The 12625-nt window shown below is 42.8% G+C and overlaps 1 protein-coding gene across 2 annotated transcripts in view; it reads right to left on the minus strand.

Annotated features, from left to right (window-relative positions):
* Nucleotides 1-12625, minus strand: part of igsf21a (immunoglobin superfamily, member 21a) — a 173282-nt gene that overhangs the window by 68283 nt on the left and 92374 nt on the right. For both annotated transcript variants that reach the window (XM_084020896.1, XM_084020897.1), the window contains exon 3: nt 6131-6252. In XM_084020896.1, the coding sequence (XP_083877022.1) occupies nt 6131-6252 (122 nt within the window). The remainder of the gene's footprint in view (nt 1-6130; nt 6253-12625) is intronic.

The following is a 12625-nucleotide window of genomic DNA, read 5'->3' on the forward strand; positions in this document are numbered from 1 at the left end:
AAGAGGAAAGCAGCAACTCCTCGCAGCGAGAGTTCGGCTAAATATTAAATGTGGCGGAATTAATTGTTTAACATCCCCTCTAATCTTTGATGTCATGCATTTCGGAGGTGCTAACCCATTGAGAATCTGCTCACGGAGAAAAAAATGGAACATGTGAATCAGAGTACTACTTCTTTTTTTACAGCCTTCTCCCATTCGTCATCATAATAACTCACATAGTAGATTATTTTCTTTCACCATCACCAGCATTGCTTTGATTAACCTGATAAATCAGGAGTAGCATCAACTGTGCCACACACAAATTATTATTATTATGTGATTAAAAGTATAAAGCAGTTTTGAGAACACTTAAGCAAACTGTTAAGCATGCATTTATGAGTGTTCTGAGTCCTGCAGTAACGAATGCATCCAAGCACAAAATAACAATACATGGTTCTAGCCGATAGCCGTTTCCTTTTTTTGAAATTTACACATTTTTACCAGACAATTCCCTCTGTAACTTCCACTTACCCTACTTGCAGGGTCCCCAATCCCCTCTTCTGTTATTTACTCTCTTTTTCTAATTTGTTCATGTTTGAATCCTTTTGTCCTTTTATTTTATTTTGAAATTGCGGACTTTGTTAATAAGCGAGTCACAAAAGCCGATTAGCGGGCGAAAGCAAATCGAGGTAAAAACGGCAAACAGGAAACCGCCTTTTCCACAGTCTAGCAAAATAAAAACGTATTAAAACATTAATCAAAATTAAGAATCAAGATTCATCCGATTAAATGCTTTTATATCGATTATTGGTAAAGCCAAAACGATTCATGCTATTTATTTATTTTAGCAGGTGGATTTAGTTGAATCGCTAGGACTGACAATCGATTCATCGATGCATCGAATTAATCGATATTTAATATGCAATGTAGTTGAATGAACATACAACAACGCCTACAAACCGTACGCCAGAAAACAGCACACACACGGTGGGAGGGATCGATAGCAATGGGCCCCCACGGAGGAGCATCAAAAACAGCACACCGCAAACAGAGATCGATCGTCCCCCAGGAGTTGCATCTGAAAGCGCTTTCCTGTTCCTGCAGAACTCCTCCTGCCTGCAAATGCAAAAGCAAATGCAAACCGGCCCACGAGATGGAGAGCCAAGCAGAGTCGTCTTGACGGAGCGCCGTCCGATGGCTCGTCCAGTCAATCTCGGCATCAAATTCATTAGCACATTGTCAGATACTCTTTCTGGTCTGAAGCGTTACGGGCGGATGAGTGGAGACGGGTGACTCGAAGGCCTCATTGCCTGGAGGACGGGGGGGGGGGGGGGGGGGGGGGTTTGTAGTCGCCCGTGTGTTTCCTGAAGGAATGAGCACGAAACATGACGAGGATAATGCTGTGATTCCCTGAGAGCCGAGAGAGGTGCGATTGGCTTTGTGCCGGCTGGTTACGTCATAGTAAGTGCAAAGAGGAGAGAGTTCAGCGATAAAATAGGTAGGAAATACATTGAGGTATGATGAAAACAAGCGTTGAGGTAAAGTTTGGCTCATTTTTACAATAATCTGGGGGAGAAAATCGTTATGCACAGAAACTTTAGCACACTGAGTCTGTTTTATTATTCTATTTGTTGGGAAAATTTGCAAGAAGAAACCTGAATTAATTATGTGGGTGCGAAATACTGCGAGTCCAAAATCACTACCGTCCAATCCTTTTTTATTCATGCTTTGTTTGTGCGATCGATATCAACCATCCCTGATTCCAAGCTCTTCTGCACACAATATATCTATAAATTCATCCCTGTACTCTTTATTAATTTGCTCACGAACGGAGGCGCGCTTGAAGTGACGTTTACGGCGGCTCTGAGTGCACAAACACCAATCAGAAGGTGATTGAATGTGGAAAATCAAACCTGTTTGGAAAACTATAAAAATTAACGTTTAGGATTAAACATAAACACAAAACAATTTCAGGTGAAGAATAGGCTCCAAAGAGAAGTTTCATTTATTTTGGAAACTCAGGTTTCATTCACTGTGCACGACGTCTTGCATATTATTCATAACCAATTGAAGATAAAGTTTTCACTCACTAAGATGATTTAAAATGAATGATTTCATTAAAATATTAATAACGTAATTAAGGTGGACGAGTCACAAGGGGAATTGAAGGAGACATTGAATCTCAGTGTCCTCTCTGATAGTAACTGCAAAGTCACACATTTGCATATGTGTACTTTCGGGACATGTAACCAACGCTTTAGGGGCGGGGCTACCTTGTGATTGACAGGGCGCTACCGCGGCCTCGCTACTGTCACTACCAATGCAGTTAGCTGCTAAGACGACTTACTTAGCTGTAAAGTTGACCTTGAATAATGAAGCTAACCAGAATCCAAATAGGTCCACATCACAGTAATGTAGCCGCTCAGCCGCAGATCCACCCGTCGCTCCTCTGCACTCCAAATATGGTCATTTCCTTCCACTGCAACAATTCCAAGACGGTAATGGCAAAAAAAAGCCGTACTCGAGGCTTCTAAATAGTAGTTCACGTCACCGTGGCAGTCCACTTCTTATACAGTCTCCAGTTGAATGCAGGGAAAAGGGTATCAAATGACCATCTTTGTTATCCTTTGGCTTTATTTTTAATCTGCACCTTTTTTCCTTTCTTCTGTGAGCTGTGGATGTCAACGCAAAGTAACACTTTAAAGCCTCCGTACACCCACACAGGTGTTTTCACTTAATGTGGCTGATTAGTCCTCAGGACGGCGTGGGCTCCGTGTGCAGACTCATTCAGGGACGTCTTCCCGAGTCTCTTGTGAAACAAATTACACCGTTATCATTCTCATTGGTAGATTAAGATTTGTGACATAATACATTCCCACCACAGCTCCGGCCCACCTTCAGATCTAAAGGCTCTGATCATTAACACGCCTGTGTGGGGGTTGGGAGGCTTTAAACTTCCATCCATCCATCCATTTTCTACCGCTTATCCTGTAGACAGGGTCGCGGGGGCTTTAAACTTCCACCTGCAAGTTAAATTAAATTTGTATTTGCAGTTTTTTTTTTTATCCGTGATCATTAACAAGTCTTTATAGTATATATTATTAAAAAAATCACACCTACGTCCCTTTATGGGAGATTTAATTTTTAATAAATTTGATCTGCTTGAACACCGGTCGTCCTTCGTTCTTCAAGTGTGCTTGTATGTAGATGTATCATTAGTGGTACTCAGGACTAATCTACACATGCAGAGACGTTTACAGCTGCTTCCAGTCTTGAGAGATTTGTGAGGAGCTGTCAAAGACGCACACCAAGTCGATATCAAAGTCACTCTTGAATCCGCCTAACAATCTAAATCCGGCATGAGAGGAAGAAGAATTACTGTTTCTCGATTATGGCACAATAGTCACATATGGCGGTGAGGTGAAAATATAGTTTCCAACAAAATGCACTGAGTTTATAAAAGATACAGAGGTATTTTTTGGTTCTACAAGTGGATTTGTCAGACTGCTAAGGCTTTGTGCAGAAGATTTACCATTCTCAGGTAGAAATGGAAGATTAGAGCGAGTAAAAAAGAAATCAGACTTATTTATTTATTTATTTATTTTGCATTTCTTAGTAGTGAGCTTCTGTGTTACGCGGTGAAAGTGGGACCGTCATCGGAGTCCACATTCCCCCTCTTGTTGACTTAACTGGGTCCAGCATTCTGATCCAGATCTGGATACAGGTCAGCGCAGGTAGCAACCAACTGACGCAGATTCATGTGAAAAGTGTGTGTGTGTGCGTGTGTTTCTGTGTGTGTGTGTGTGTGTGTGGTTGTGTTTTCTGTTCGTGTGTACTCGTGTTTCCATGTCTACGCGTATGTAAGTGTGTACGCCATTCCTTTTGTGATGATGCCTACTTTCCCAAAGGGATAGTAGGATTGTCCAGATAAATCATCCTCAGCTGGGCAGCCACTCCACACGTATGGGGTGGACACACACACACACACACACACACACACACACGAGAGGACAACATGTACATGAGCAGAATCAACAAAAAAAGGCAGCAGGACAAGATGAAGGGATGAAAGAAGGATCATTACAAAAGGAATGCAGAGGTATTCCAGTGTTGTGCTCGGTGCTTCCTTTTGTGTTGTCGAAACATTCACACGGAGGTTTCTGCAGTGGGAGGAGAGAAGGAGCAAAGAGATGAGGAGATGGGCAAGACAGCTGCCAGCCAGTATTTCTGAGGCCCGGGGGGGGTAACAGGAAGACGGTTCCTGAGGATGTAATCAAGCCGACCGGAGCCAGCTGACTCCTCGTCCGACTAGCCTCTCCTCTTCCTCTGGCTCAGTGAAAAACCTGTTAATGCATGCACACCGGGGCCCCGCTTGTCTGCGGATCACGGACACTCCCGAGATGTTTCACCTCCACGATTACATTACATGCTCCCCGAGCGGAGCGCTGAGCTACCTGGCTATACGTATGCGGGGGAATAACGGGGAGCCTTGGGCCAGATGTTAGCGTAAATCTTTTCACGCTGAAGTCTTCGTCCCGAGCGGAGCCACTGATTAGAGCTCTGTTCGATGTCGCCTGTCCTCCATGTAATAACGCGGCGACCCCTCTGCCCCGACACTCCAGGCTGGCCCGGTCCCACCGGCGGCAGATGGCTGGGAATGGAGTTGAGAAGGAGTTCGTCTCGGCGCATTCATCACAGTGTCGAGGAGATGGAACATCACCACATGAACATGTCTCGTTTTACTTTCTAAATCTGAACTCGTCAAATATCAACGCTCGTCGGCGTCCATTTCTAAGACCCTGGGTAGCACTTATGCGTTAAACGATGACGCTCTACTACAGTTGCAGGAAACACGCGGTTTGGGCTGTGTTCGTGCACACACAGAGCCCCTCCCCCCTCGGGTCGTACCACTATCACAGGGGGGAGGCGGAGGGAAGTAGCAACAAGCTTCCAATTCCTCGGTAAAAACCCAAACGAGGAGGTCCAAAACAACCAAGGAAAAGAAAACACCGGTGGAAAAGAAGGAAAAAAAGAAAGATGGCGACGGTGCCTGTGATAAAACCAGAGTCAACATCAGACCCGCGTTTAAAAGGTGGCGTGATCTAAGGGATTTCAAAGGGCACGAAGTCGAGGGGAAGGAGCTAGGTGGTCGTGGGGGAGGAACCTGAGAGTTGTAAACATTCAAAATCTGACAGAGTGCCCTCGATCCGCCGGACTCGCCGACTGGGACTTTAAAACGATGTGAACGCAACAATGCGTCCTTCGGGACATGAACAGCTGTTTGCTAAGTGAAGGTGGAACACAAACGACCTGGACACAGGTCTCCTGGTTGAAAGTCGTGTGTTTGATCCGTCCACCAATCTGTGTGAGTCCTTTCTTTGTTCTTACCACGCCATCGAACTCGCAGAGCGTTTCCTCTCCTACTGGCGTGGGCGGGTTTACATCGTGACCGCTTCGTCCCATACGGACACTTGAAGGTCGCCTCGTGGGTCGGCGCTGGACGCCGAGCAGCGTGACAAAGTGTCTTCGCCAGAACGGGAGCGAGGACGCCATCAGGGTATGAATGTGCGTGGGTGAATTTTGACATGTGGTATAAAAAGGGCGTCTGGTGGTCGGAAGGATTAAAAAGGTTGCTCTATAAATAAAAGAAGTCAATTTACCGACCACGGTGTTGTTAATCCTGTCGGGAGGCGCTGCAACTTTAAACCAGGTCAAAGTCGGAGGAGGAACTAACTTCATGTAAAGTCTGATTCATGTAAAAGTGCCCTGCTGCTGCTGTGTGGAAAAAAACTATTTTGCAGATTACAGAACACTTGTAATGCACTGCAGGGGGATTTATGTTTTTGTTTTTCTAATCTTTATGTACCGAGGTGGCTCATGCAGATACCGGGATTTGAAAAGATGCAACCTTTTTTTATATCACTCTTTTCGGAAGCACTTTTGTAATAAAATATCGGGTAGGAATTATGTGATTGCGTGTCTTGGTAGTAAAACTCAAAGGATCCAATCGGTTGGAAGCATTGAAATGCATCAATCTCAATCGAAGTACATTTAGTACAAGTACAATTCACTATAGTTCTGCAAAACAACGGAGCAAAAGGCCGTCAGAGTGAAGCAGGTGAGAGTTTTAATGACGGATGGCGAGGCTCACCGGACGGTTGATTGGTACACGAGGTCCTCGCGCCGGCGGTAGTCCTCCATGTGAGAGTAATTGGTATTAAACATAGCATCGTAGGTGAAGATTTTCTGCTTGATGGTCCCTCCGTCTGTGACCTGCGAAGCAAAAACAAGAGAGTGAGTTATTGAGATGTAATGACGAATGAAACGGGGGGTCTACCACCTTTTTTTTTTTTTGCCCCTCCTCCGACGTATCAACTGTTGTCCCGCGAGCTTAGATATCGCTCTCGCCTCATTGGTTCATTTGCAGCAGTGATAAGCTCATCTCTTATCATGTCTAAACGAGAGGGATTGAAAAAAAAAATCAGGATGACGGTCTCCGAGGGAGGCCGCCGCCGCCGGTATGCGCTCGTGCACATGGTTCCGCCTTAACGAAGACTGACACGGTGCAGCGTTATGTACTGCGTGTCGAGCAGTCTGCTTTCTGCAGAGGTAATGGCTCGAGACGAGATACTGCAGAGGTAGAAGGGGATGGGATATTCAAAACACTGGTGTGTGTGTCTGTGTGTGTGTGTGTGTGTGTGTGTGTGTGTGTGTGTGTGTGTGTGTGTGTGTGGGGCAGATGACAGTTCTTTACTTCCTTATATTCACAGGAGTGTTAAAGTCACTTGGAAGCCACAGACAGAAAAAAAGGGGTGACAGGATTTGAAAAAGGAGCCACTAATGCTGCTTTTGAAGAAGGGGAATTGTCAGGGATCCTTCTTTGTTTGCCAGCGGAGATGCTATCTCTCTGATCCAATCCAATCCCTCCGGTGAGGTAAACAACGTGAAAAAAAAAAAGCCTTTCATGATTAGCCCGTATAATGTACACGTCGCCGCCGCCACGATGAGACAAAGCCAAATTGTATTTATATAAGCAAACAATGTGAATGCGGGGTAACTCGTATAACCTTTCGCCTCTGGAGGGAAGCGTGGCGCCTCAGGCTCAGCTCGCTAAATGCTGCCGCTCTGGGAAGTCGGCGACGCTGAGACGACTCAGAAATAAAATATACAGGAGCTTGGAAATAAATCACCTTTAACCAATAAGAGGGAGGTTTCTGAATGTTTTTACAGATTTAGAACATCAAAAATGGTCACTATAGCTGACATATCGTATGATATTGTGTTGCTCATTAATCCTGTAACACCCCTTGTTGTAAAATTACAACATTACCTTTAGCCATCCTAAAAAACAATCTGGTCATATTTTATTTTGTTTTTTACCACATATACATAGTCATTGGGTTCTATTGTTCAGTCTCACAAGGCTATTGGATCATACATTTGTTTATAAGTCCCGCTTTATGGCCATGAACTCACACAACCTCTCAACAACATCTCTCCTGTTTCATTGGACTGGATTCATCAGATTCAAGTAAGTAAAATATCTTTTAGTGTAGTAAGCAATCAACCTTACAAATGAACCCTTAGTTGTTCTGAATTGTTGTTCAGACAACGTGAGCACAAATACAGGAATTCTGCTCCCATCTAAGCCCAATTTTGCAATATTATTATTTATTATTAATATTCTCTAAAATCATACATAAACTTTTTTTTAAACTCTTTAATTTCTGCATCAAAGGCCTCCTACAACAACATCTGAAAGGTAAAATAACTTTTTAGGTTTTTCTATATCTGGGTCTTACAGGGTTAAACCGGTCAATAATAATGTGTAGTGCAGCTTATAACAGTACTTTTTAATGCTGTATGTTTACAATGCTAAGCCACTAAAATAATAATTCTTGACAAATTTTAATTGTTAATTGTTGAATTAAACATATTTTAATTCCGTGTTGGCATTTCTACATCACAATTCAACAACATGACATTTAACAAACAGGAATATGTATATTTGCTTATTATAGATTGCATTCATGTTAATGTCTATTTTTGCACATTTTTACATTTTTTGGAAGAGACAAAGTTCGGGATAAATAATTTTGTGCCCCCTGCAGTAACTCTTGGGATACACTAGGGGTCCCGGACCAGATCTAAAGCATTTCTCCACTTGAACGCATGATTTCAGACTTTCGTGACACCGTTTGCTTCAGAAAGGTTTTGACAACCATATTGTTCATTTTTAATATCGGCTCAAACCGTTCGACTGTGTGTGGCTTCGTTTTGAACTGCAGCCGGTGGGGGGGGGGGGGGGGGGGGGGGGGTAAGGGGGAGGGTCAGCAGCTAAAAGCAAAGTCGTGTTTGAAAATTGTGCTATTCATCCAGCCAGCCTTGTGCCACCACTGTGGTTACAGTAATGTCATTTATTTTTTCTCTAAACATCATCAAGCGGCATTCCTTAGCGGCTCCATGTGTGACTCAGAGCTTTAAAGCAACAGCGCCATGCACCCAACTTTTCTTCCGTTTGTTTGATGTATGGCACCTATAGGAAACGCTGAGACAGCACTTTTTTTAGTGGATTAATAACGGCATGTCACAGAGACATAAAGTGATATGCATTACAGATTAGCACATTATGGGGCACGCATTAATAAAGATAAAGTATGCAGAAAAAACTGTCAGTGTGATTGGAATGGTTCATTTCCAGTTCCTCCTTTTCCATCCTTCTCAATTTCACACAGGAATAGCGCTCGAGCGAGCAAAAAAATCAAATATCTCTCCGTTCTACAAAGTGATTTTCTTCATTTCAATTTGCATCCCCCCCCCCAAAAAAACCTCCATATCTGCTTATGTTCCCGTCAGTCTCGCGAATAATTTGCTACCACTAAGTATAAACAACTAGAGTCAGACATCAAGTCAAATAATTTCTTATTGATGCTCATTATTTTCCTCGCCTGTTTGTTTTGAGCAGCCTGAAGTCTTTTTGCGAGAACAGCCACTTAAAGTCAAATTTAGTTTTTTTGCTTTATGCATCATGAACATGTAAGCAGCTGTGGAATATTTTTACATTCACATTTGGCATCTGAATCCATTTTGGGGGGGAAGTGTATCAAAGGAATACAGAACCACATCAAACTGGGATTCTCAGGGAAACACTGCAAAAAAACATGATCTTCAACATAGCACATCACATGTTGTTGGTCACGTACACATTCTGCACATCGACGTATCCTTCCAGCTGACCTCAGTGTTCAGCCCTCAAGGCGACGTTGGCTCTGAACATCATGCAACGGGACTTTAAGGCACATTTCACCCATGTTGGATTATTACAACATGAATATTTAATCAGTTCACCTTGTTAACATATCATGTTAATGACATGTTTTTTTTTTGTTGTAATTTCCACATTATATATAATCCATCCATCCATCGTCTACCGTTTATCCTGTATTCAGGGCCGATCCCAGCTGTCATTATATCAAATGTATCATACAAATAGGAAGAGGTTTGAAAGATTTGAAGGAGAATTTGTCATTTTATTTAAATCCAAAATAGAGAATCGTTTAAGAATCGAATAGTGAAATGACGGATGATTCCCACCACTAATGATTAATTAATAGCCTGCTGGGAGAACCCATCAATGGAAAAAAGAAGAAGAAAAAAGAAGAAGCCAGACAGTTACACAGGGATTATAGCACATTATATATATATATATATATATATATGCAATATTACTCCAAAGATAGATAAAAAAAAAAAGATTCATGTTTAGACACGTTGTGAATGCAGTACTTTATCCTTTTTCATTTTATTTTCAATATTTATTCCAGTGAATTCCAGTCAATTTCATGAATTAATAAAATGGAGGCTGTTTTGAATGAAATAGTTTTCACTCAATTTGTCCTCTGATCAATATCATCTGATGTACATATACAGGTTGTGTTTTCATCTTTATTTATATTGCAATATCGTGATATTGTGATACGTATCGTATCATGAGGTTCTTGCCAATATATATATATATATATATATATATATATATATATATATATATATATATATATATATATATATATATCGAGATGGAGCTCTGTTCGATCATGTTCCATGATTCGGCCCTGACATTGGTAGCTTCAAGGTGCTTTCTCATTGTGGTGTTGGTGCCGGGCTGAGATGACACCCACCTTCAATACGGTCTGACCTGCTGTACAAGAGAAGCTTTTCACTGCCACTGTAGCAGACACCTCAGTTGCTGCCGCTTCTTTTGAAAATCACAGAACCACCGACGCACCACCCAGTGCAAGCTGCAAGGTAATCTCCAGTGAAAGATCCTTTTATTCACAGTAGAGAAAGCTTCTTTCTTTTCTTTTTTTCTCCAATGGCACAAATAAATGTGCGTAGTTAGCGCGAGTGGTGATAACCTGAGTTAGCAGAGCTGAAATAAAGACAAAGCATTCTACAGTCGGGAACTCAAACATTATTAGCACAACCGTGGAGGGGGAAAAAAGGCCATCAGAGTGTGTCTAATTGCAAAACAACTCTCCTGAAAGTGTGTGTGTGTGTTTGGGGGGGGGTTAAATGAAGAACTAGGGTGAAACAACACAAGAGCTGGGATTATCTCTTCAGAAGGGATTGGATATAGCGTTTCCTGGGATTTCATTAGTTTGATCATGAGTTCAGATCAAGTGAAGACTACATGCGGCGTTCGCATCAGTTTTCATCAGTGATCAATCGACGGTGAGACGGGGGGGGGGGGCATGACTGTGCTGAGAAAGTACATCTACTTCAAGCAATGGTTTACAAATCCCCTGCAAGGAAGCTCCCCCCCCCCCCATCCACACACTTTGAAGGTGACTTGAAAGCTATAGGACGCTCCATAAAAACAACAAGAAAATATTCTCTGCCGACCTCCGGAAGTACTGAAGTACTGACATTTTCTAGCTGTCTCCTCACAGTCCAAAAAAAAAGAAAAGCAGATAATGTCAGATTTCTGGTTGTCTGGAAGCCTACAAGGACCAGAGAGGAGATTTCTGCCTCCGATCCGGTCATCTCCGTGGCAGCCTCTCGTTATCTATCTCCCCTTAATGATGTCACTTCTTAATTAAGAGTGACCCGAAAACCCCGGGGTAATAAATCTCAAAGAATCCTCACATCAGTGAGTGTGTCTCCACTATCCCCACGCAGGAAATATTTGTAAAAATGACTATATGGGAAGGGGGGGAGGGTGGGGGGACTCAAACTGTGCCAAAACAGCTGTACAAGAGGGAGGGCAAGACTGGAGGGAGATGAATACTCTTTGATTGCAGAAAAAGAAAAAAAAACACCGTTGGGGGAAGCAAAAGCTTTGCTACAACCGCTTTGTTGAATCCAGGCAGGGAATCTTTTCCAACACTCGGCCATCTGGAGATATGAAAAAAGGGACATGAATGGGAGGGGAGGGGAGCTACGTTGTGGCAGATAGCGGACTGGAGGAATGGCCAGAAGGGTAAAAACGACAGACGAGTCTGTGTCGGGTAGCTAACAATGGTAGCTGGTTTTGAAGGTGCTCAGAACCGGGTCCTCTTTGATATGCGATGAGGCCAACGTGGCTCCACATAGAGAAGGGGGGGGTCCTGCTTCCTCGCCGGCCAACCAGTTGAGCTCACTCTAATGATGCCTCCTATTATTGGGGTCAGATTAGGACTGGGTCTCAGGGGTTAACCAAATCCCCCCTCCCCACCCCCCTCCGCCTGTCTGGGGCTGGGCCTATTTATAGGCTGCAGCTGCATCAGCAGCCACTGGAGGAAATGCAGCTAACACACTGCAGGCCATCTGTGAGAGATTCAACCTGAATCCTGCCTCATCATTTCAGGCAGCAGACAGAGAATCACCACAGCGGTTCTTTTTATAGTCTATTAGGAAAGTATGAAATGCATGGCCCTTTGTAAAGATATCCTAATCTCCACGCACACAGATAATAACGATATGGCTGAGCAATAACCGCATGTTCTTAATGTATATGTAATATAAAGGAGTTTTAATATAACGCTCATTCAAATGTTACAAACATTTCCTTTGCGATCCGGATCTCAAAGTCGAACCTTTCTTCTACGAGACGAAACATCAGCGCGGCTTTCAAATAATATCCTAATGAGATTTATTCCAATTCAGTCGCTCATTTAAAGACTTAGACAAGGAGCGACAAAAGAGACGATCAGAGCATTGTCACGAACCGGCTTGGCACTTTCATTCATATCCGCGCTAATTTGCCTAATATTATTATCTCACAAAGTGTCTTTTTGAAACGGGGGCGGACGCGTCGGGAGACTTTGTCTTACTTGTTAAATTGGTGTAATTGCTGCATGCAAGAAGAAAATTAATATAAAGACAGAGACGTCACGTCTCGGGAGTCAGACAGAACTTTGGTTCAAAACTTAACGTTTTTTTTGTACTCGTGAAATAAGTGTTGTAACTATGATTATGTTGTTTTTTGCTTATGTTCTTTGCTTATGGCTATATCTTCTAAACCGCTAAACTGCACAGACAATAGGCATACTTTTTGTTCTTTTGTACATAATTTTATACATTTATACCTTTTAGTTTAGATATTTATTCTTTTCTATGGTATTTTCTACAGTATTTGAGGTCACTGAGTGAAGGGAAGGCGCTGCGA

This window comes from Eutrigla gurnardus (genome assembly GCF_963514095.1).
Source record: "Eutrigla gurnardus genome assembly, chromosome: 2".
Classification (NCBI taxonomy): Eukaryota; Metazoa; Chordata; class Actinopteri; order Perciformes; family Triglidae; genus Eutrigla; species Eutrigla gurnardus.